This window comes from Haemaphysalis longicornis, unplaced genomic scaffold, assembly GCF_048455015.1.
Source record: "Haemaphysalis longicornis isolate Haplotype H1 unplaced genomic scaffold, Haemaphysalis longicornis Haplotype H1 scaffold_12, whole genome shotgun sequence".
Lineage (NCBI taxonomy): Eukaryota > Metazoa > Arthropoda > Arachnida > Ixodida > Ixodidae > Haemaphysalis > Haemaphysalis longicornis.
Window position 1 is genome coordinate 3,949,364 of NW_027526225.1, and position 23,768 is coordinate 3,973,131.

General features: G+C 47.1%; 1 protein-coding gene across 1 annotated transcript in view; it reads right to left on the reverse strand.

Moving 5' to 3' along the window:
• LOC144162282 (FAS-associated factor 1-like) overlaps positions 1 to 18,970 on the reverse strand; it is a gene marked incomplete at its 5' end in the record, with an annotated part of 38,523 nt that extends 19,553 nt beyond the window's left edge. Inside the window, 4 exon segments of the mRNA XM_077692760.1 lie at positions 7,074 to 7,137; positions 11,899 to 12,001; positions 15,309 to 15,386; positions 18,881 to 18,970. Coding sequence (XP_077548886.1) covers positions 7,074 to 7,137; positions 11,899 to 12,001; positions 15,309 to 15,386; positions 18,881 to 18,970 — 335 coding nt within the window.
• Positions 18,971 to 23,768: the final 4,798 nt, after the last annotated feature.

The following is a 23,768-nucleotide window of genomic DNA, read 5'->3' on the forward strand; positions in this document are numbered from 1 at the left end:
AACTAATTTTACAGCTCATTAAACTTTGGTTGCATCAGTGGCAAGGAATTATTTCGATTGCCATTTCAAACACCAAGGTTTAATGAGCTGTAAAATTAGTTCCAAGCGGTGCACCAAAAAAAAAAAAAAAAAAAAAAAAAAAAAAAAAAAAAAAAAGGAAAGAAGATTCTCTTATTGCACTTACCAGGATTCATAGTATTTCAATATAGTACAGTTTTATGGCCAACATAGTTTTCTCTATTGTTCCTCTAAAAACGACTACCTGTAATTATCTTGGTGACTAATTGACTCACTCAAAAAATAATTTCACATTTGAAATCAGCAGGAAGAAAGCGGCAAGACTGACAAGTTTCACAGAGTTTACTCAACAATTAAAGGAACCTGTTTGAGGAGCAGCGTCCCCCCTTTATAATAAACCACAGACTCACCCGCAATTCAGAAGGAAACTTCATCCCTTCGGCCTCTCCCTCAAACAGCACACACCCTAAACAATGGGCCGTCCTCTAATTCTGGAACTTATGGAGCTTAGCAACGAGCATTTCGGCTTGCCCTCACACACTGTGCCATCCTGCTCAAAGGAGCCATGAAGACAAAATACAAGTTGGGTTTATTAGAAGGACTGCTTAGTCCCGATAACAATGGAACCAATATCATCGCAATCTTCGTACAAATAACGGAGATATTAAAGAAAACGTGCGAAGCATTCGCGACCACCTAGCCAATTTCCCGCAAATTTTCTATGACGTCACGGAACCTTGTTTGTGCGATTGGCGGCCACCTAACTCACCTGTCGCGACTACACATGACTGGACGTCTGTAATGGGGCCTCTAGTTCCATTTGACCGCATCACTTGAATGGTAACGTGCAGTTAACGCACTGAAAATTATGTTTTATTGTTGGCCCGTATGACGTCATTCTTGCTCATAACACGTCACTGTGGCGCAAAATTTGAAAGTTTTTAAATACTTGCTTTTTTTTCGTTAAAAAAACATCTTTTGTGGCTGTAATGGAGCTGAGTGAGATGCTGAATCCTAGTTCTTTCAAATTAAACGAAGCTGTATTTTCTCTTCATGGCTCCTTTAAGGGGACGTGCTCCTCCAAACAACTTTTTTTTTAATAATGAAGTTAGGAGGCTGAAATTTTCACAGCTTATAGAGATTGAGCTCCTCTGGTCATATATGTAATCAGATTTTGAATAGCTGCTCCGGATAAAATTTTACGCAGCATGACTTTCAGAAAAATGGCTTTTTTGTGCACACTTTTTTTTATAGTAAAAATTTTTTCTGAAACTTTTAAAATAGCCTAGGTGGTTCCTTATGAACTGCAGAGTGCACAAATCTACCTAAAAAAGCCTCATCATCATTTTCCTCACCACGAAAAAAAAATGACTGGTAGTGTGCCTTTTTTTGTTCTGTATATTTTTGTTTTATGACCGCCAGAAATATCTAAGGACACAAATTGCATAATGAACAAGATTTGTGCACTCTACGTGTTATAATGAACATTTGTGCAAAATTTCATCCTGATACGACAACTTTAACTGGGAAAATAAGTGTGCACAAACTCAGAAAACGGACAAAAACAACAAGCTGAGAAAAATGCAATTGAAAGTTTATTTCTTTGGCAGATTCAGAAATTCTTCCTCGAACAACATGAAATTTGGTGGGGATACAGTCTGAAATGTCCACATTGAGGTACTAAAACTAGAATGCTCCTGCTGCATAAGTTGCACCCTCACGGTTTTTGCTGGGGTAGTCCTTGGTGTGGGACCGTTTCACCAGGCTGCGGCAATGGGGCTAGCCTTAGCAGTCAGCTTTGCACACATCTGCCTGACCCTCCGCTGGTCACTTGCATTGCTTAGTCTGACCAGTTCTTCTGAAGGGAAGATTCCCAGTTCTTGGAGAACTTGCTCAAAGCTAGTGTGGCCTCTGTTGAACCACAACCCTGTGAGGGCAGTGGCAGTCTCCACTACAGTGAACTGCAGGTTGTACGATAGCGTCCTGTGCCAGATGCGCAGTGCTGCTTCCGTCTCCATGGCATGGGATGAGCAGTCGACATTTTTTTCACACACAAGAGGCATGAAAGGCTTGCCACACTTCCTCCTCTTGCTCATCAAGCTTTTGGTGGCGGCTACAAGTAAAAGTAGTTTGACAGCACCTCAAAATCCAGGCAGAGACCAGTGTCAAGAGAAATGGCAGTGCCAACACTGTTGTGGCTCATGTCTTTGCTTCTGCCAAGTACCATAAAAAATCACACTGAGGTCAGTCTGACCAGCTTGCAACGCAGTTACTTGCCTTGCTTCAGCAAGGTTGTCAGAGACGCCTTTTGTGGCCGCAACATGAACTTTCTTGGCAGTGTTGTAGAACGTCTTTTGATGCTGTGGTTTTGGTAGACCAAGAATGGCACAAAACCTGCATAGCTGATCGTGTCCGATGCCAACCGCGCGTGCAGCGAGTACCGCTTTCACATTGACGGCGAAACTATCACGGGGAGGCCGCAAACCGGAACTGCTGAGTTCCGGTTTGCGGCCTCCGCGACCGACGGCGGCAGCGCGCTGCGACGAGTAAACAGAAGAAATCACTCCCGAAGGCACTCCCGCAGGGCACTTCTCGTTTTTGCACTTCAGTTCCAGTACCGATGCGAGGCCCTTCCGCTTGTTCGCAACCTCGACTACGACGAGTTCGCACTTCCCGCACGTCGCGCACACGGCGGCACTCAAGGTCAGTCAGAGCGCCGACTCCACAGATAACTGCACCGCTCCCGTGGCTGGCTGTCTCCTCACCTTGGAAGGCTGCCGACTTCTTCTCCGATGCGCTTATAAAGTCGATATCTTCGCTGATAAAATCAGCCCCGCCTGGTAGAGCCGCGCTTGCAACGCTTGAAGGCCCGGCGCCGTTAGGCCTCACGGTGCCGGTCGTGCCGGCATTGGCCGTGGTCGTCACAATGCTGCGCCGCTTGCGCTTTCCTTTGTACCGGCCTGAAGTACGCTGCTTCCGGCAACAAAAGTCACGCTTCTCTTCACCGTTCACGATTAAAAATGCACGATAAGGAAATAGAAAAGATAGCGCGAAGTAGCGAACGGAACGATGTGGGCGATGGCGGCTCACAAGCGGCAAGAGCCAATGGCGGTCCCGCTTTCGCGTCACGTGATTTAAATGCCCAGTGGGAGCTCGCAAAACAAGCGGGAAGAAACATTTTTTTTTATTTTTTTTACGCGGAGATACGAAGCTGGCGAGCGGCTCAATCGAGAGAAGAAGGTTGGTTGGTTGGTTGGAACCAAAAATCAGTGGCGCGTACCCACTCTGGGGGATTGGCCAAGTCAGATTGGGGAAACTGGTCAAGAAATCAAACTAAGGGAAAAATAGAGCTGTGGAGTGTGAGGGAAGTGATGTTGGCAATTTTGAGGAAAAACTATAACATACTGAAGTAAATACAGATACTACACGTACCAGAGAAAGAAAGTACGAAGTGTCTTTTAACAGGGTAGGCGACCGGATTGTGAAATAAAAGCGTGAAGGGCGCGACAAACATCCCCGTGGCAGAAACCTAAACCCGATGCCCCAAATGACAGTACATTCGATACAGACAAGGAAAGACCCAGGCGCCGGAGGGGCACCTCCAGGAATCGATTTCGGATAGAGGAGAACCGCCGGCAAGACAGCAGGAAATGTTCGATTGTCTCCTCCTCTTGACAAAACTCGCATTGGGGCAAAGGCGCTATGCGTGCACGGTGAAGGTAGAAATTCAAATTGGGCACTCGGCAGCGAAAGCTGGTCAATGTGACCTCGCACAATCGCGACTGCACAACATCACTCTTCCATGCATACCGGAGGTGCTCAATTTCGGGGCATCCAGAGATACTGTCTGGGTGCAGGCTGTCCAACGAGCTATACTTGCGAAACCGGGATGCAACAACTTGGGCTATGGGGGGCACAGCATCAACCAGCGGTCCATTCAATGCCACACCTGCCAGATAATCAGCGGTTTCATTAAGGTGGATACCCCTGTGTCCTGGAACCCAGACCAGGCGGATTTCTTGTACATAGGGTGGTAGGAGCATCGAGAGCGTTCGGCTTAGAGGGGTAACTCTTGGATTAGATAGGGTGGAGCATACTGAAAGCGAGTCAGTCACAATAATCACTTTCGAATGGTCTTCACTGAGTTTTCTAGTAGCAAGGGCAATCGCCAAAAATTCTGCCAAGAATATTGTTGTGAAATTGGGTAGCCGCAAAGAATATGACCAGTCAAGTGCAGGTGAAAAGATACCAATACCAGCCTTTCTTTCCTGAACAGACGCATCTGTGGCTACAACCACATGGGTTGGAAACTTCTCTAAATGGGTGATTAGAAGACCAGCTATAGTCTTCTCCGGCAAATATTTGGAATTCGAGGGGAAAATATTATCAAAATCAATTTCCACCATCGCATTTCGAGGTTCAAACGAAGGAATCGAGAGAATGTTGACGTTTAATGGGGCTAATAGAGACTGTACAAACACCACCTGCGGGCGTTTGTACCTGGGCCATGGCTGAGCGAAAAAAGGCGTTGGGGAGTGAACGAAGACCATTTGCGACCTTGAAATAGGCAATTCCATTACACGAAGGTATGCCTCTACTGTCAACACTTTGAATCGGGGAATCAGGGGAAGGATGCGAGCCTCCCAGTACAATACCCGAATAGGGACGTACTTCGGTAAACCCAAACACAAGCGCAAAGCTTGTCGTTCTAGTGCAATCAATGGACGTAGCTTATAAAACGGATAACTTGAAAAAAGGATGGATCCGAATTCTAGAATAGGTCGAACGTATAGGCGGTAGAGCATGAGGAGAATGTCTCTACGCATACCCGACTTCTTGTTGCAAAATCTTTTTAACAATGAAACCGCCCTCCCCGCTTTGGCCGCAGTATAATCAATATGAGGACGCCAGTTTAGATTGCTCTCATATATCACACCTAGATATTTCAGGGAAGTAACTTGTGAAATTATTTTCTGTCTGTATGTCAGACAAATGTAAACAGGGTCTTGAACCGGGAATGCCAGGAGGGCACACTTTTCGACATTTAAGGATAGGCAGAGCCCGTCTAGCCACGATCCTAAGATCGAGAGGTACAGCTGCAGGGACTGGTGCAAAGAATGTACTATATTCCTTGACGATGCAAAAAAGGCTAAATCATCAGCATACAAATATGATTGAATTCCCGCAATAACGGGCACCTCGCTCAGCAACACATTAAATAACACCGGAGACAGGACGGATCCTTGTGGTAGACCTCGCGATTGACTGTAACTCGAAGAGGTGACTCCGTGCTGGGCAATAAAGAATTTGCGACCTGTTAAAAACAACCTGACCCAGGAAATAATATATTCCGGGAAAGATAAGCGCACCATCTTTTCTAAAAGTATGCCATGTTCAACGCAATCGTACGATTTAGCCACATCCAATGTCACCAGTGCTGCGACCTCTTTAGAACGTCGAGCCAGATAAAGGCGGCTCTCTAGGTCTATGTGCGCCGACCATATCGAACAGCCTGGCCTAAATCCCACCTGCCGAGGGCTCAATATGTTAGAACTGGTTAAAAACTTCTCAATTCTGGCCAATAAAATTCTTTCAATAATTTTGACAAGGTTAGACGTTAAGCTTATCGGTCTTATGTTATCCAGTGCATATCCTAATCCGGGTTTCTTAGGCAAGGGGATAATTTTAGACAGCCGCCAATCCAAAGGGATCCAGGAGGCACACAAAGAGTGATTGACAATATGCAGGAGGTCTTCGGGTGACTCACTGAACAAGACCTTTATCATTGGAACTGTAATTCCATCTGGGCCTGGTGCTGCATCAGGTACACGCTGCAACACGTCATATAACTCACCCCTTGTAACCTCCTCAAAATTTACAGCCGAGCTCAGTAAATGAGAGTCAGTCACCTGGGGGGCCAGTACGGAATATTGAGATGTGAACCGAGCCTGCAGTCCTAAAGCCAATTTTTCAAGAAGAATTTTTAAGGCAGTTGGCGTATGAATGAAGGAGTCAAGGTTTGATGCCGTAACGCCGTTTTTCCTTATCCGCAAGAAGCTGAAGAGCGCCCGCCTATTACAAGCTTCTGAGAGAATAGAGAATCGGTTTGTGTTGTACATCTCTTTTGCCCGTGAAACTGTACGTTTAAACACAGCGCGAAAATACTTAAAGTTGCTCCAATTACTAGGACACTGATTATACCGTAATTTTTTCCACGCTGCTTTTCTTCGACGGTAGTCCCTCGTACATTCATCATTCCACCATGGACTGCAGGGCTTCCCTTGGACCGAAGTAATAGGAAATTTAGCCCGCGTGGCCGAATCCTGTATCAATGATACTAGCTCCTTGGCGCGACATTCATTATCTTGAGTGGGTATCGAAGGCAGGGCTGAACGCATAAGGTTTCCAAACCGAGGCATATTTACAAAGGAGCGTGCCCTGCGGATAACGTTTTTCCTTACACTGATATCAAAAACCACGGGTAGATGATCGCTAGATGTTGCACAGTCTACCGTAGACCAAGCAGTAACCAGACCCGGTTCTGCAAACGCCAAGTCTAATGCCGACTTACTTTGGTCGCGTAGGTATGTAGCAACTCTGGAGTTCATACAGGAGAGAGAGTGGTCGCTAGCCCAATCCCATAAGCGCCTTCCGCAAGCATCAGTACGGAATCCCCAGTCAACATGATGGGAATTGAAATCCCCTGCTAATATGACGCGACTTTTACAAGCAGCCAAAGCTGGATCTACCTCTCTCAAGTGACCAAAATGGCGGCGAGCCACGCTGCCGTGCGGAATAAATTCTCAAACCTGGCCGAAATTTGGCTTGATTGCGCGATTTCTTGGGTCACCGCGAGTCATTCAGACACATTTTTCACTAAGTTCTCGTTCGTATTTCGTTTTCATTATTTTACCCATGAAAGAAGGATAGTCAAAGATGCTAATGCAAGGGAAAACAAAAAATCGGTATATTTCAAAAAAATCGCGTTTTTTCGACCCGCGTGTCCCCTTAACACCCACGCAACCTGCACAGCAGTACAGCACAGGGCCACCCACCGTTGTGTGAATGCCTGTGCAAAGCGGGAGACCGCGTCTGCTTCGTCCTCGACGCCTTCAGGCACTGCAAGGAAGGAGAAAAACGGCCGAACTGGTTAATTTAAAATGAAAGGAGGAACAGGACTAACACAATGCCGGCTACTAACAACCTTCTACTTCAATGCACGAAAGCATCTACGTGTGCAAAGTAAAAACGGGAAGAAAACAATGAAACTTTGAAAAAGATACAATCTTAAAAGGGCACCCGTTGTTTTGGAAAAGCTAAATTGCGCCGGCTGAAAGATGAAAGGTTGTCTTAGAATCATGGCGAGGAATACCACACTGAACCCCAGCTTTTTTTTTTTTAAAGAGCGAAGCTGCTTAGCAAATTGTAATTTTTCGTGTCCGCAGTTAAAAATACTAAGAAAATGCCGAGCGCTCATGTGCACGTGCCTTGCGGCGACCGCCCAGCGTCCCCTGCACACGCTTGTCAAGCCAAGAATACCCACTTAAAGAGATTGCCCAAGATTCCCCCCCCCCCCCAACCTTCAGAAAACACCTCCAGCATTTGCCGCAATCATGGCACAAGGCAATTGTCATGTGTCAGGGCACCCCCCGAGAGGGGATGCATGGAACCCCTCGAAAAATAGATGGGAACAAAGGAGCGAGAAATTTGAAGTGCGCGCCAGGAGCGCACCAATCAGCAAGCGCCAGCGCCGACGCACCAAGGAATCCTGGGAAAAGGTGGCAGCACACTGTTCGGCCAATCAGGGGAGGCCACGCAGGGGACAAGTGGCGAGATGGCCATAGAAGGACATAGCAGAGGCGAGAAGCCAATGGGAGTGCGCCACGGGAGAGCCCGGAGGATATAAAAGCGGGGCGCACGAAGAGAGCGGGGGAGGCAAGAGACAGAAGACAACCAGGAGGCGGCCGGAGCACGTGCGCTTCAACGAACGAGCCAGGGGGACGCGGCCAGGCCATCGACCACGCCATCTGAGCCTGGGCGGGAGCGGGCCGACTGCGCATCGGCACCGTCATCCTCGGCGCACCACGAACCTGTGTCTTCGTGGCCCCAGCGGCATCGGTCGGGCACCAGCGGCCAGCGTCCACGCTCCGTCGACGTTCGTCTCGACGGCCCCGAAAGGCGACGTTCGGGCCGAGCCTACCTGAGACCTCCAGCGGCAGCGGCTACCAGGGGGTAGCCACCGAGGAAGCGCGCCGCCGAAGGGATGACCGCGCGCGTCGAACGCCGGCATCAAGGACCTCCAGCGAGAGCGGCTACCAGGGGGTAGCCACAGAGGAACGAAGTGAGGACGCGCGGAGCCCACGCCGTCCAAGGAGTGACCGCGCGCATCGAACGCCGGCACCGAAGCGAGAAGAAGACGGCTACCACCGAGTCGCGGCCACGCAACGGGTGCGACACGTCAGCGCCGACGACAGCGGGGTAGGCCAGTCCATTATAGGGACATAGTTGTAGAACACAGCGGAGGAGTTGTGGTACAAGAGGAATGAATGAGAACTTGATTAAGGAGTGTATTTAGAGTGTATTTTAGTGTAGGACGTTATGGTAGAGACTTTTGAGTTTTGATTTGAATTGTATATTGAGCTGTGAAGTTTGGGGTTTGTAGTTGAGTTGTGTTTTGGGTTAGTTAGAGATGTGGGTGGTTATCGTTTGTGTGTAGTTTAATTATTGAGTGTTTTGTGTTAGGTTTTTTTCAAGTGCACATTAAATGCATGTTGTTAAAAACGTCAACGGCTTCCCTGAGTCCATTGCCCCAAGCTGGTTAAGACCACCCCACCATCCGTTCACGTGACAGCAACAAACACTTGCTCGGATCGAGAGGGACTCCAGTGTTTGCCATGAACGTGGTAACACTTGCTCAGAACGAAAAAGACATGTCATGAGTATGCCCCTCCAAGTTGATATCTAATGATTGTCACTTCCAAAAAAAAATGGCAGAAGCTCACACTTGCACCAACAATGATGCAGTAAAGGTTGTTGCGGCAGCGAAGTAGAATCGTGGACTTGACCTCTCGGGATGGTCGGGAAGGTTATGTACAGCTTCGCAAGCCTTCAAGCCTTGGCATTAGTGTAAGCCTCCATTTATTTTCACGGAGCTCACGTTTTTGCCTCGCTTGCATTTTCCACCTATAAAAGCCTCCTCTGACACATTGCAGCAAGAGGCATTTAGTCATCAACATTGCATTTGTCCATTTTTTTTTTCCCATCCCATCTAACTGGCTCAGTTGACGCGTGTTCCCTATCACATACCAAATCAGCTCCACTGCATTTTTTTCTTTCCCGTTTCTGGAGCCACCGAGTAAAAAGCTAGAATAATTCTGAGAAAGAACTCAGCCAGTAGCCAAGAAAAGCATACGAACAACAACAACAAAAAAATTCGCCACGCATATGCTTGCTTCACTGCAAATGTAACTGAAAGAGTATAATCTTCTGCCAACCCCGCCAAACAACTCCGTCTCTACTACTTTGATGATGAACTGAATGGCGGTTCATTCAATGAAATTCAATCTTCCCGTCTTCACACTGATCGCGCGCCATCTGTTGGGACAGCACACACATTTTCCTTGTGTTTTTTTGTTCTGCCTAGAGCAGCATGTGCCCTTCTGCGTCGTTTTCAACAAGTTTTTTTTTTTTTCCACTTGCTGTTTTAAAAACCAACCCAACATGCATTCTGTACTAACAAAATCTAGGGACTGCCGCTTAAGTACCTACATTTTTGCCTCAAACGTGCCTGAGGCTTCCATTGCACTAAATAATGGGGACGTATACGACTTACGCCGGCCGTGTTGGTAGTTCGGAATGGTTCTGCCCGCTATATACTCCCTTCTTGATGAATTGTTTCGACCTCCAGCCGGAAGGCTGTGTCCTGAGACAGACAGACCAAAATTTTTCCATTTAACTCTTTCAGGACCGCCCGAAAAAGTGATGAAAAAGTGAGGTCTCGCTACAAATTTTTTATTACCGTATAATGCGGAATATAGGTCGAGATTTTTTACAGAAAAATTTGCCGAAAAGTCACCCCTCGACCTATATTGCAGTCACTGGCAGTTGTCACCTGGCGACCGGGCAGCCCATCGAGCCCATCCAAACCCCAAAGGCACCATCGCCACCACCATCAATCGGACGCGACGCCATCTTTGTTTTGTTGCTTCTCTCGCTGTCGGCGAATGTGTGCGTGCAATTTTCTTCTTGCTCAAAATGAGTTTAGGCACTTGGTGCCAGTTTACAGCAGCATTTGAAAGAAAAGTTGGGGGTTTTCCAAGGCCAATGACGTGTTCGCCTTGCGCCAGTTCGGTATCACCAAAAGAAGTGTTGCTAGCGGCGTCAGCTGAAGGGGCAGCTCTCGGTATGCAACGCTCGGAAGGCCTCCTTTCATGGGCGCTGCTCTGTGCACCTGTGCTACTGTACAAAGGGGCAACTTTTGTCCGCTAGCGCGTGCGATGTCTCTACGAATGGATACCCCAAGATGTTTGCTTGCTGACCGCCTGCACAGACTAGCTGTCGCTCCGGTCTGCACACGAGTGTCCCATGCTTAGCGCTCGCTTCACGATGACATCGTCTTGCGAGTGTTTAAGAAGTGCTGCATAAGCAATTCCCTGGACTGCACCGAGGACGACCTGCTGTGTGGGCGACAGCGAGCCAGAAGCAGTCGTCCGACGATACTTCAGACAGTTTTAAATGAGTAATCTGAGACGAAACAAGTTATAGTCTCAATAAAACAATGGTTGGTACCTAATTATTTTTTTTTTTTTTGCATTTTTTGGCTACAAGGTAAGGGGGTCGACCTATAATCCACCTCGACCTATATTCCGCATTATACGGTACATAAAGCAAAGGCGCCATCCTACCTTAGCATATACCAAAATGCAGCTGATTATATGTTCTTTGACATACAATACCAAGTTTTACTTCAACACTGACGATAGAACCATGAAAAAATCTTAAAGCAAGAACTTTGTAAAAAAACTACAGAAAAAGATGGAAAAAAGCGTAAATATAAAAATATTAAAAAAGAATAAAATTATTTCAGGATATACAAAATCTAACACAATGCTTTGTTTCTTCATCGCGAAAGTTTGACGCGGCTAGGTGTAACTGGTTTTTTGTTTTGTGTGTGATCTCTTTGGCACTAGGGCCATGGCTACGTCGTCGCCCAGGTACACGCCCGGCTTTCGTCTCGGCGAAAACTTGATCCCTTTCTGAGATGGTGGCAGGAGATCACCACCATAGGTAGTTAACACTCTAGCGAACAAATATAAACCAGCCAGAACATATTTCAAGCGCACATACCTACTCCGGAGACAATTGAAACCGAAACCAACACCCACCTTTGAGCGCGATTTGATGTTCCAGGCTGATCGACACCCGAATCCTCACTTGAGCTGAAATCCGATCTCTAAAGCCGCATTCCGACTCTTCACTGCCACTCTCATCGTTAAAATCCACAGTAGAAGGCGAAGATATGCGAGACGAGACGAGGCGGATTTCTTATCGCGCTCGCGCGAGTATGACGCCATGTTTGTTTACATTCGAAACCACTGCCCGTCAGAATAAAATATCTGATGCGTTGCCACCTGGCGATAAAAAAAGAAACTTCACAAAAGAGACAACTATAGTTTTCAAACTATCTCCTAGATGTCGCTAGGTGTTCCATCGAGCGAAAATTTGTATTCTGCAGGCTCGTGAAACCATCGATCATATGTGATCGATGGCCTATGGAGCGGTCCCGAAAGAGTTAAGGAGCCAAACAAAAAGCACCGCCTTCAGAACTTACGCAAGCAGGCCTACAAACACTCGCACTCTCGAAAAGAGGAGGCCACTTACTAAGGGGCATTGATGTTGAACTCTCGACCGAGACCAGGCAGTCGTTGGCGTCTTCGAACTCGTCACCTCCGCTACTTTCGCTGGACACCAGTTCTGTCACGTGCTGCACTCACGCAATCAACAAATGCACACGCAACACTTCAGTGGAGGTTACCAGTGAGCCACTACAGGCCACTGTCGGCACTATCATGAGTGGTTAGCAAGCCAACACAGCTTAAAGGGGCCATGCACACAAAACACAAGTTTGGTTCATTCGAAAGATTGCCTCGTTAGAATCACACTGACACCACTTTTAATGCACACTTCACTCAAATAAGCTACATAATTAGGAAAAAAAAAGAATGGCCATGCGACCCACTAGCTCATTCCTCGCAACAGAAACTATGACGTCATGTACCCAGCTGTGTGCTTGGCTAAGGTCGCCAAGAGCAAACGCAAATTAGGCAGGGCTTATAAGCTTGCCGAACGAGCTATATTTGCACTTAAGTGTAATGCATATCCATTTTACAGCAGTAAGAATGGTGGGGTAAACAACGAAAGTTATGAAAATACATATAAACTTAGAAGTACCGATGCGCACTGCTGTTGGTGCTGGGCTTACTAGGCTTGTTTTAGCTGCACAGCAGTCTGCCGCTTTGGAGTTATCTTACGCGACACTGGCCGATGGACGTCAGCGAAGTTTTCTTACGTGACCCTGTTTGTCGAGCATAGCTCATGTTTCATGAAACGATTACTGTCTACCGTAACAGAAACAAGCCAGGTGCAAATACAGTTAAAAACAAAGCAACCGCGGACAACGGTCCATGGCTGACTATGGTAGCGCCACCTGGGAAGACTGACAGTAGGCAAAGCTGCAGAGCCTAATGACGCACTGGAAGTTCGTTTGAATAACCGCTCCAATGACTTCATGGCAGACGTCATGCACGATTTGGCGAGGGAATCAAAATTTTAATTAACCAAAATTGATTAATTTCACAGTGAACACGGCATCGTTTGCTGCCGGACGAGTGCTGGGGGCACTATAAAACACGAAATCTTTTGAATAAAACTAACTTGTATTTTGTCTTTACCGTCCCTATAAGGCAGCGGCTGTCATAGATGTTCACTTTTAGAAAAGCAGCAACAGAAAAGAACTTGCATGAACTCCCTCAGGTGAATGTTTAAGTCGCTCTGCTATACCACCAAGGCCCTTTGAAGTCGGTTTCACAATTCTACACAAATTCACTACTGGGAAGACAATTTTCCGTGGGAAATAAAGGTGGCCGCACATTAAAGTGTGGATGCCCTAGCACCTCTTATTAAATGCTTCCACAGGACCTCATGCATCCCTATAAGGCGCCGCACACTGTGCACTATATAAAGCTGGCTTCACTACCATACATACATGCACTGCTGGGAAGAAACCCTATGGACACTATGGGTGGTGTTATGTGAAAATACGAAGGCCTTAAAGTTTTTATTAAAATACAGTTTGGTTGGTTTTCCTATGCTCGCCATGTTAGCAAGATTGCGTACAAGAGACCTTGGTTACAAGAGACATGTTTCCTGGGTCCCTCGAGTGTCTCTTGTGACGAGGTTTTGCTGTGCCATTTTCGCACGTGGCAAAAGTGTGACGACGCATCGAGCGTCACAGACGGGCTTCCTCGATAAGTCCACATAAAAGGCTTAGGCAATTAATCAAAAAACGAGGCAGCCAAGTGAGAAGTGGTGAGCTCGCGACTGGAACTTCCGCAGGTCGACGCAAATTTTTCGCGCGTTTTCTTCCGGGAAGCAAAGTTAAGTGCACTAGAAAGTGCCATCGCCCTTCACACCATCTTCCCTGGTGATATGCTCGCGACAACGTAACGCCAAGTTCGCGTGGTTAAATTTAAATTACTGCGAGCGTGTTTTAGCCACACAGTCAGCATTAACCACGAAACGGGTGAAAATGGAAGCCCAGAAGGTTGAGACAGCGTGAAATACGAATCACCGAAGGCTCTAGACTAGAGCACCGTTAGGCCTATTTCTTTAGGCGTGGCAGTGGGGCCAACCAGCCAGGCTGAGAGTGCCTGTACACATGATAAAAGTCAGAAGTGCAAACAGGAAGGTGCAGTGAAAACGGGACTCCGCTCGTGCGACTTCTGCTCCAATCATGTGAAAGGGTGATCAGAATATTCGCTTGCACTGTCTGCCCTCATAAGCAAAATCTCAAGAGCATCTCAGAGTAGTTTGCAACACGAGATGTAGGTAACGAAAATGCTCGCAAAGACCTGTCCCTTTGCAATATTAACTGCGCAACCAGCCGCCACAGTCTCTGAAAGAGACTCACAATATTGAAAAATAAAAAAAAAAATAAACAAATCGCAAAAACGAAAGTAGAATTTCATGCGGCATAATTCACCGTGTATTGTATAAACTAATGGCATGGCGATGAAATATGAAGGCCAGAAATCTTTAGGAACTCGCTTTGTCAAACATGGGCTATCCGTGCAGACAAAGGGAGTGTCAAAATGAAAAGTAGAGTAATGCTCGCCTAAAACGCCACACAACGCAACAGTTCGTAAACCCCAATCTATTTACAGGCTACAGATGTGGTACAAACGAAGAAGCCACAACTGATCACAGCGTTTGACAACTGCCTGTTGTGCCTTACCGCCCTCTCAAAGAATCAGGCCTGGCATGGGACGGCGATAAAAGTCATGCGGTGCTGTTGTGCTTTATTTTTACTTATCTATTTTAAGAAGGTCATGAAACAGGCCAGAGGCCCCAGCAGGAGGGGCACAAAAGTGTTACCAACGCAGCACAGAACATAACAAATGAGGAAAAAGATTGGTTGCCATGCACAAGCAAACATTACCTTCTAATAAATCGAGAGATGTCAAAGATTATTGTCATGTTTTGTTTTAGTTGTTCACAGCATGACTTTAGACTTCCACTAAACAGCATTACGAAGGGTTACACTACTTGGCCATTTAGGTTCTATTCCCATGGTTTGAAGCGCAACGAAAAACACGGATTGCGAACACAAAATAGACAGGACAGGCACTAACTACTGGACAGGAAGCACCTGTCCTGTCTACGTTGAGTTCGCCGGCCGTGTCTTTCGTTGTGCTTCGAACCACAGGAACTACTCACCAAATAGCCCAGCAGGGGGTTCTATTGGTCACATTGCCCCTTTAAGGAAGCCCTTTTCTGCACTTCCACTCGTCAACTGCAGTGTCACTAAGCAATGGCATTTACCGCCTCACAACCTGGCTGCAAAGACGAGCGCTGCCTTCAAATGGAAGGAGGGGGGTTAAAAAAGAGGAAAAGATCTCCTACAAGGCAGAAGCCACTACCAGCGAAAAAAAGACAACAAAACGAACCAATACGGGTGGTTGACAAGGGCATGGGCACGATTCGTTCGAGTACAAAACATTCCTTGCACTCACCGGTAACGTTGCGCTACCAGCATTCCGCACCACAAGCCAGTGCTCCCCCTCCCCACCAAGGGCTAGGGACAGGGCGGCCTGCAAAAAAACACACGAAATCACACACACTCAACTCCCCCGGTTACAATGGCCGCAAATGGCAGCACTGGCCGCCGCCACCACTGAAGGCAGCTGACAGGTGTTGGCCTTGGTGGCAAGACCTGTAAGTGCAATACAGCTAACACCTAGTTCACTGCAAGGGATACATTTCAGGAGTGTTTTCAAGGGAGCATTTCCCATGTCTGAGTTCATTTTTAAACAAGGCTTAACCAGTGTCATCAGATAAGTATTTCCCTTTTTTCAAACTCCACAATACTGTGGAGTATATCCAGAGTTTTTGAATACTGCTCCTAGATGTGAACCTGAATTGAATACAGCATTATTTGCTTCGATATTTGATGTTGACAATATTCATACACCTCTAGAAAGCAGTGCTGACGTGTCTCTTTCTGAGTGCCGCATCGTGCTACTAAATGCTGGCTTCACTGACTGTCCGGGAAATTTGATGAGCAAATTATTGGGCCTGAACAAACCGTGATTTTCACTTTAAGAACAAATGTTGAAGTAAGTAATAATTGCTGTTCCAAGAAATTCGGAATGGAAGCAAACATTTTGAAATTTACCGTACGAAAACTGAACATTAATATTTCTCACTTATGCTTCAGTAACCAGAATACATCAAAGACAGTTTAAAAGCTGCTGTAAAATGTTTCTTTGCACAAAACAGAATCTATTCAACTGCTCTTAGCAGTATTATTGATAGAGCCCCTAGCTTTCTGCGATTCCGCGATTCCGCAAAAAATCGCGGAATTAAGGTTTTCCCGCGGAAATCCAAAAAACCTGTTAAAAGTGTGGCACTACGTCCCCAAAACGATAGATTTGGTGAAATGTGGCGGAAAAGTGGTATTTTCTATTACTAATGGCAAAATAGTTTCTATTATTTGTCTGCAACGTTTTTGCTGTTGAAAATTTGAATTTGTATCTGCATATTCCAACCTTGTCAAATAATAAAAGTGGCTAGGTGGCGCAGCCTCCACCCGAATCAAGGGGCCTAGCCATAGCGACAGAAAGAGAACAACGCACAGAACAGGGCCCGTCAGATTGCGAACAAAATGAAGGGTGCAATGAGTGAAGTGGCTAGCAAGGCGCTAATATACTTGTGACACTTGGAAGTTCTTCAAGAGTGTGAGGTGCTTGGATCCCCTGCAAGTTGGGTGTCTCTCAGAGAAGAGATCAGAGTTTGGGGCCGTTCCTGGACTTTGGGAAGAATCCCTAGCCCTAGCTGCTGAATGGAAAGTGTACCCAAAGTCTGCCCAAGACCTCAAGTCTAGTGACAGGGACTTGGCACCATTTCTTTCTAAACAAGAAAAGCCAGGTGAAGGTTCTGATGTCCCGGCTTTCTGGGCTGGGATGGAACACCTGACTCCAACACTTTCTTCCACTGCCCTTAAATAACTGTCGGTGCCAATCAACTCTGTTGACGCAGAAAAGTAATTCAGTCGCTATGGCGACATCGTGTCTCACAAGCGCCATTCTCTTGGTGAAGAAAGCACAAAGCATCACCAGATGTTCAGCCACAACAGCTTCTGTCAGTTTTAAATGAAATCTAGCATGTCAGGAGTCTGAAGTGTCTAAAAAATGAACTGTACATGAGCCTTATGCCTTTTCGATGTTGCCGCGGAATTTTGCAGATTCCCCTATTTAGAATCGCAGAATTCGAAATGTTCCGCCGCAAAAAGTGAGGGGCTCTAATTATTGATAGAAGATTTATGTGGAGGCCACTTTCATATCACGTGGTAACATCAGCCAGAAGTGCTCCGGCATTATTGTAACCAAGGTAAAACTATTCCAAGGAGAAAAAAAAAATGACTATCAATTCCGCAAAGAAAGCACACACACAGACATCAGTGACAGTTCCGTGAATGTTCCTTTAAGCTGTAGGAAGTAAATTAGACACATGGAGGCAATGCAAACTATAATAAAACAGCCTCAGACATGGTGGCATCCAGACCACTTTCTTACCCAGCGCCCATGGATGTCCGTACGTTCTTGTGCACACACAAATCCTAAATACAAGTCTCACACTAAGGGCACTTCATGCCTGATGTCAATGTATAAAACGTGAGGGCAGCTGGCATTGAAGCATGATATTAAACATGCGCAGTCTGCAAACAGGCTTCGCCAGTGCCCTCGTGTCAAGCTTTAGCTTGGTGCCAAAGTACGAAGCTTAAAAAGTTTGTCGTTCTTGTTTAATAGAATACAATAGAATAGAACTTTATTGTTGTTGTTACGGAATGGTACATCACCAGAATATAGTCGATAGAGAAAGGGGTCCCAAAGTAATAAACTGTTGTGGGATACGTTCTACATATGAAAGAACAAATTCTACAGGTTTTAAAAAAAAGTTACCTGATGAGAAAACCAGGGCAGTGCGCACAGGGGAATACGGAATATTCCCAAATCCACACAAATTTCAGCTGCTCCACTGCCCAGTGCTATGCCCCATTCAAGAATTTCAAATTTGGGACTTTTTTTACATGCTGAAGCTACACTGGGTGAAGGTGGCGGGCTCTGGATTGATTTAGGCCACCTAAAGATGTTTAATGCGTGCCGAAATCTCGTCAAACGGGCGTTTTCAATTTTTGGCCCCACCAGAATAAGGGCCGCTCCAACTGGGCGGCCATGCACGCTCTGTGTCATGCTCAGAAACGACGAGATTAAAAATAAAATAAATAAATGTTTATCCGCTCTAAAAAGTACAAACACCAGGGGCATAGACAAAAAAATCAAAGCTCTTTCTTGAAGAGAAAGGTGGTCAAAACACGAAGCTTTCTCCCATGCAATCCGAATCAAAAGTATAAATCCAAACTGGTTCGACCGCGTCAAAATGGCGCAATTGGATAGACGCCGGCTTCATACGCGGAGGAAGCAGGTTTGATTCCGACAAAGGGAAACGTTTTTTTTTTCTTCTTAAGGCGCTTGATGTGCCTTCGTGGAAACCCATTGCGCGAGTTGGCTTTCCCGCAGTGCGTTTTGGATGTACTAGTACTATAAATCTTGGACTTCGACTTTGGAATTTGAAGACATTGGCTTTCGACCAGAGGAAGCTTCACGTTTCAGCCATCTTTCACTTCACCCACGATCGTCGCCATCGTCAGAGAAAGTTGGCTTTCCTGCAGCGCATTTTGGCGCAACGTCTCCATTGGTGAGGCATTCAAAGCTTTGCTTTAAAAAAATCCAGAAAAAGGAAGACTTGACCGGGTTCGTGCTTCCTCACATAACAATGCAGAGCCTCAAAGCCACGCAAGAGGACAGTCACATCGAGTTATAAATCGCACCAGTTATGCAACTACTGGATACGACAGACATCCTGACGTCTGTCGTATCCAGTATTGTATCCAGGATACGACAGACGTCTTGACATCTGTCGTAGCCGCAACGCGGCAATGCGCACCTTTTGCACACGCTCCGGAGAGTAGTGGGGGGTCTCAAATTACCATGCAGCAGTGGTATCAGAGAGAAGCAACGCCCACCTCGTCTCCTGGTGGCATCCCGTCCGGCCAGCCTCTCCACCTCTGGTGACGCACCGGGATCGAGGTCAGGTCGCTCACGTCTTGCTTCAGCTGCGGGGCAGGGGAGGGGGGGAAGGGTGCAAAGCGGAAGAGCATCCCGTCAGGTCAGCTCAAAGTTGCCCCTGTCGTTTCAGCCTCAGGGGGGAAAGATGCGCGTTTGGACCGACCTCCGCTGATGCGCATGGGTCGACCCCGCAAAGGACGAGCGCGACCTCGCAACAGAATTTATTGGAAAGACAAACACGCACCACTTCGTGCACATGCGGGCAAGGCAGCCAGTTTCACCACTGCATCCCCCCGTTTAGAAATGCACACTCATTCCCGGGAGTACAAAGTAACGGAAGGCTCGCCAACCCAATTTTCACGGTTCTTGCGAATAAAAAGGGCCTCGATCAGCTCACGGGCAACTCGCTCCCGGCCTCAGCCCGGCACCTTCGTTTCGTTCAGGAGCGGCTGACATGGTTTGTCTTCATGGGCAAAACAAAGTTGTGGAAGGTGCGAACCCGTTCTGTTTTTTATGGACAGGTGGTGTTCCCTCAGGCGGTCATTTGACACATTTCTTTAGGCGCATCTTTTCTCCTTAAAGATGCAACCCCAGGTAGCCCAACAACATGTTGTACTGCATTTAAAGAAGAATTGGACGTTCCAACTCACACCTGGTATTGGTTCTTGGCACTAATGTGTCCCATCCAGCTCCACATATCAGCGAAGGAGACAGGAATGACGCGCGTCGAGTGCCACGTTTAGGATGGAAAAAGAAAACTAGGTTCGCAAATTATGCGAGAACGTGCTACATGAAGCAGTTTAAATAAGCTCTTAGCCCACCTGTCACGTGAGGCCATCTACTAGGCCGGCATTTACTCGCACCCCGATCATATGACCCCCCAGTCTTACGACGCTTTCGTGCGGTCCCTTGAACGTCGTATTGTTGGGGTTCCACTGTACTAAGAAAGTGAACAAGCAGTCGGGGAGGCCATTTTAAAGGAGCCATGAAGAGAAAACAAAAGTTTGTTTTATTCGAAAGATTAGGTGTTTCATAGTACCCCAAGCGCTTTCCCGGAAGCAAATGATGCTTTATTCACTGAGAAATAAGGCAATTTAAGCCAAAATTTTAAATCTCCCGCTAAAATTGAACATTCCGTGACGTGTACAATGGCGTCATAGAGCCGGTCCATGAAACAGATACTTAGTATGTTGACTCCATATAGCACCCACACGCGGGAGTCGATCGAGACGGCGGCCATTTTAAAAATACTAGTAAAACCTAGTGCACCCGCAGCCCTAGTCATGGAATCGCCTAATCCGGAGAACAAAACTCTCGCCGAGGAGCTCGGGCTTGCATTTAACAACCTCACACCACAAAAACGCTCAATGCTTCTAAGTGCACGAGCGGCAAGAGTTGTGGGATACGCGGTGGACGGGAAAGCGACCATTCCGCGATAGCCACAACAGACGAACGCCCAGCCGTCGGCACCGCTGCCTCGTCAGCCCCGTCGCGACGGACGAATATAGAGTGGTACGTATGTGCCGTATTTTGATTACGGTTAATAATAGTTCAATTTCAGTAGCAGTATCACTTATGCCAGTTGGCCGGTGTCGTGTATGGAAAGCCGTTCGCGCGAGCTCTCTGCTTCGACCAGAAAGATACGAGCGTCAATGCGCGGTGTTTACGGCATTTTTTTCCCCAAGGTCAGAGCGATTTGACGAAGTCGGCGATGAGCGCCAGCATGTCCCAGGAGTGAGCTAACGTAAGGGTCCCTGCCGTAATCACTTCCTCGGAAATGAAGCGAGCACACTCGTACTTCCTTTAGCTCTCTTTCTCCTCCATTTGCAAAGTTCACAAAACGTAGCCACTTGCTTCACCTAGGTTCGTCGTTGGGCAGCACATGAAAGGAGATCTCCTCACCGGCGGGGATGTCGCACTCCCTGGACGATTTGCCCGTACTACATGGGCATCAACGAAATCAACGCAGCAACGAAATTTCATTGTAAAGTACTCGAACAAACTGAAGTTTTCAGTGGTTGTAAACTGGAAACGAGCTCGTAACGACAGCAGCAAGCCAACACCATTCGAAACTTACGCGACGACTGGCACTATCTCGTCGCTTCTTGCTGTTCCTTACTCCCCTCGTTTCTATTTTTACCTTTGCTGGTTGGCGATATGACGGCCAACCTCCTGTGAAGGGATTACAATACGAAGCAAGGTCGCGGCTGTGCGTCCTGGAACGGTTCGTTGGCCCCGAAGAGCCTAGAACCCGAAAATTCGTCTGCGCGACGGCGAGATGTCGAGCTTGGCCGGCGCTAGTTTCGTACGCATTGGCGCACACGCTTGCGAGTTCGTTCGGACCTTCAACCGTTTACTCCACCGTTCTTTGTCATAAAAAGAATGTGCAGTATGTTTCACGGGCATTTAGCTCGCTATGCAAACTGTAAGCCCTGCCTAACATGCGTTTGCTTTTGCCGGCCTCCGCCAATCGCAGAGCATTCCCAAGTGACATCACAGGTTCTGTTGCGGAAAATGAGCTGGTGGGTCGCATGGTCATTTCCTTTTTTCCTAATTATGTAGCTTATTTCAGCGAAGTTTGCGTTATAAGTGGTGTCGTTATGGTTCTAACGAGGCAATCTTTCGAATGAACCAAACTTGTGTTTTCTCTTCATGGCTGATAGCTACGAATGCTTTTTCCCGAAAAAAATAAAAACATAAGATGAATGTGAAGAGGCTAAAAAGGATGTACGCCAGTTGCGAGGCACTTGTGTTGTGCCCCTGAAACATTCTCTTACAGCAGTTTGGTTTGACGGGTTTTTTATTTTTGTCCCTTTTTTTCCCTTTCCCCACCCCCTGTTTTTGTGCATTAGCTTCATTTCTCCCCTGTCAGCCTATCAGAGGGGCTTGATATTCCTTGAAAGCAAAATTTGACAGTCGCCTACATGCATTTCACATTACAAGCATTTGCCAAATGACTGGTACCAGCATGCGCTCAGCAAATGGCTTCATTTGCTAATCAATCTGGTGACGCCCACACGACGAGCGCTGCTTGCCGGCAGGCCAAAGCTAAACTTACACAACTGTGCCTTCTGAAAGGGAAGTACTCTCACCTTAAAAGAGAAAAGTTGTTGGGGAAGGGTACTCCAATTTTGAGTACCTAGCTTCACCCTCACATGCTAACGTTTGATTTTAGGTGCGGAGTACCGTAGGACCTCACACTGTCTGTCCGCGTCTGTGCGCACAGCATTTACAATCGCAATTTTTGACCGTGAGTTGGTACCCGAGAGTCAAACGGCTTACTCCCTCGCCTGTAACGGTGCGGTGCCTGGAACGGGGACTCGAAAGGACATCCAAGTTGCGCCCCAAGTGACATCCGATTCGCGCTCCGACTGTCATTCGATTTGAGGCGTAAGTTGCAGTTTCATTTAGGGAACAATCAAGGTGCAACTCACGGCTCAAATTAAACGACGGTCGGGGCGCAAACTGGATGTCACTTGGGGAGCAACTTGGATGTCCTTTCGAGTCCCCGCACTCCGCACCCTCGCCATCATCCTCGGAGTGCAGATGCTGCCATTTTTTTTTTAGATTTCCTTTCCAGAGAGGAATTGCAAAGTAAAGAAGACTCCCTAAATCCAGGTAAATTCAAAAACCGACTACCCCAATACGGGGCGGGGGGGGGGAAGGGTTGTTGACTGTTGAAGGCTCTTCAAAAAACGGCAAAGCGACCCTTTGCTGTTGGCACCTCGCAAAACTCAGCAGGCCAGCCAAACTGCAGCACGCGCTGCCCCCAACTGAATTTCATACTAATACATATAATAGAGAAACATCTGTTGATTGCAATCGCGTGCCATGGTGGGTGCTACCACAGCAGCTAGCGACGTTCTTCTCCTACTTGGCTTGCTTAGCCACATGCCTTCTTTTTGCTCCTGAAGGCAGAATCACCGAAAAAATGGTAACGTTTCTTTTTCTTGTTCGTCTTGCGTGAAGCTTCTCAATAATCGTTGACAAATAAACCTCTGCGAGCTCCATTTTTATAATATTACACACAAATCTCAACTATCTTTTACAGTAATATCGTCACTTTTCTGCAGCAGCCCCAGGCAGCTTTCCAGCCCGCTCATGAGCCATGCCAAGGACAAACGGAACGTGCCTACCCGGTGCATGACGGCACGCTCGCTGAAGCGCAGCTTTTCTAGGCCCCGGCACTACATTTCCCTCTAGCGCATAGGTATTGCAGTCCGGTCCACTTGTAACAATATCCATGTGCCAAGAAAATTCCATTGTTACAACCGATAATTGTTATAAGCGGGCTGTGCAAAAAAAAAGACGAAACAGAACTCAAAACATTTATTAGCAGCAAGCAAGCAAGGTCGTACTGTTAGTTATTTGCAGAAAAAAGCGCCACAGTCGGTCAGCTTTGCTTGCTGCACGCGAAGCTGGCGCATATCTTTTTCACGAGCATCTATAAGTGCTTCAAACGTTAAAGATCCCCATGCGGTCAAAATTAATCCGGAGCCCCCCACAACGGCATGCCTCATCACCTCCATTGCGCCGGCGCCTTAAAACCTACAATCAATTATAAGTGCTTCACCTAGCTGAACGAAGGGTCCTTGGCGGAAACGAAGTCCCCGAAGGACTGTGTCATGTGTTAGGCGTCCTGCAAAGATGTTACCCGAGTAGGCTGCACAACCGCGTGGTCAGTCACCGCTGCTAGCGCTGTTTGCAGCACGTATACGCGCAACAGTTACCTCCTCAGTGAGGCACTCGGACGTCTCCAAAACAATCGGCACTGATGTCCCTTCCGCATAAAAACGGAGGCAGCTGAAGAGGCACCCAGTCAAATTCAAAGCAGCACGCACGTGA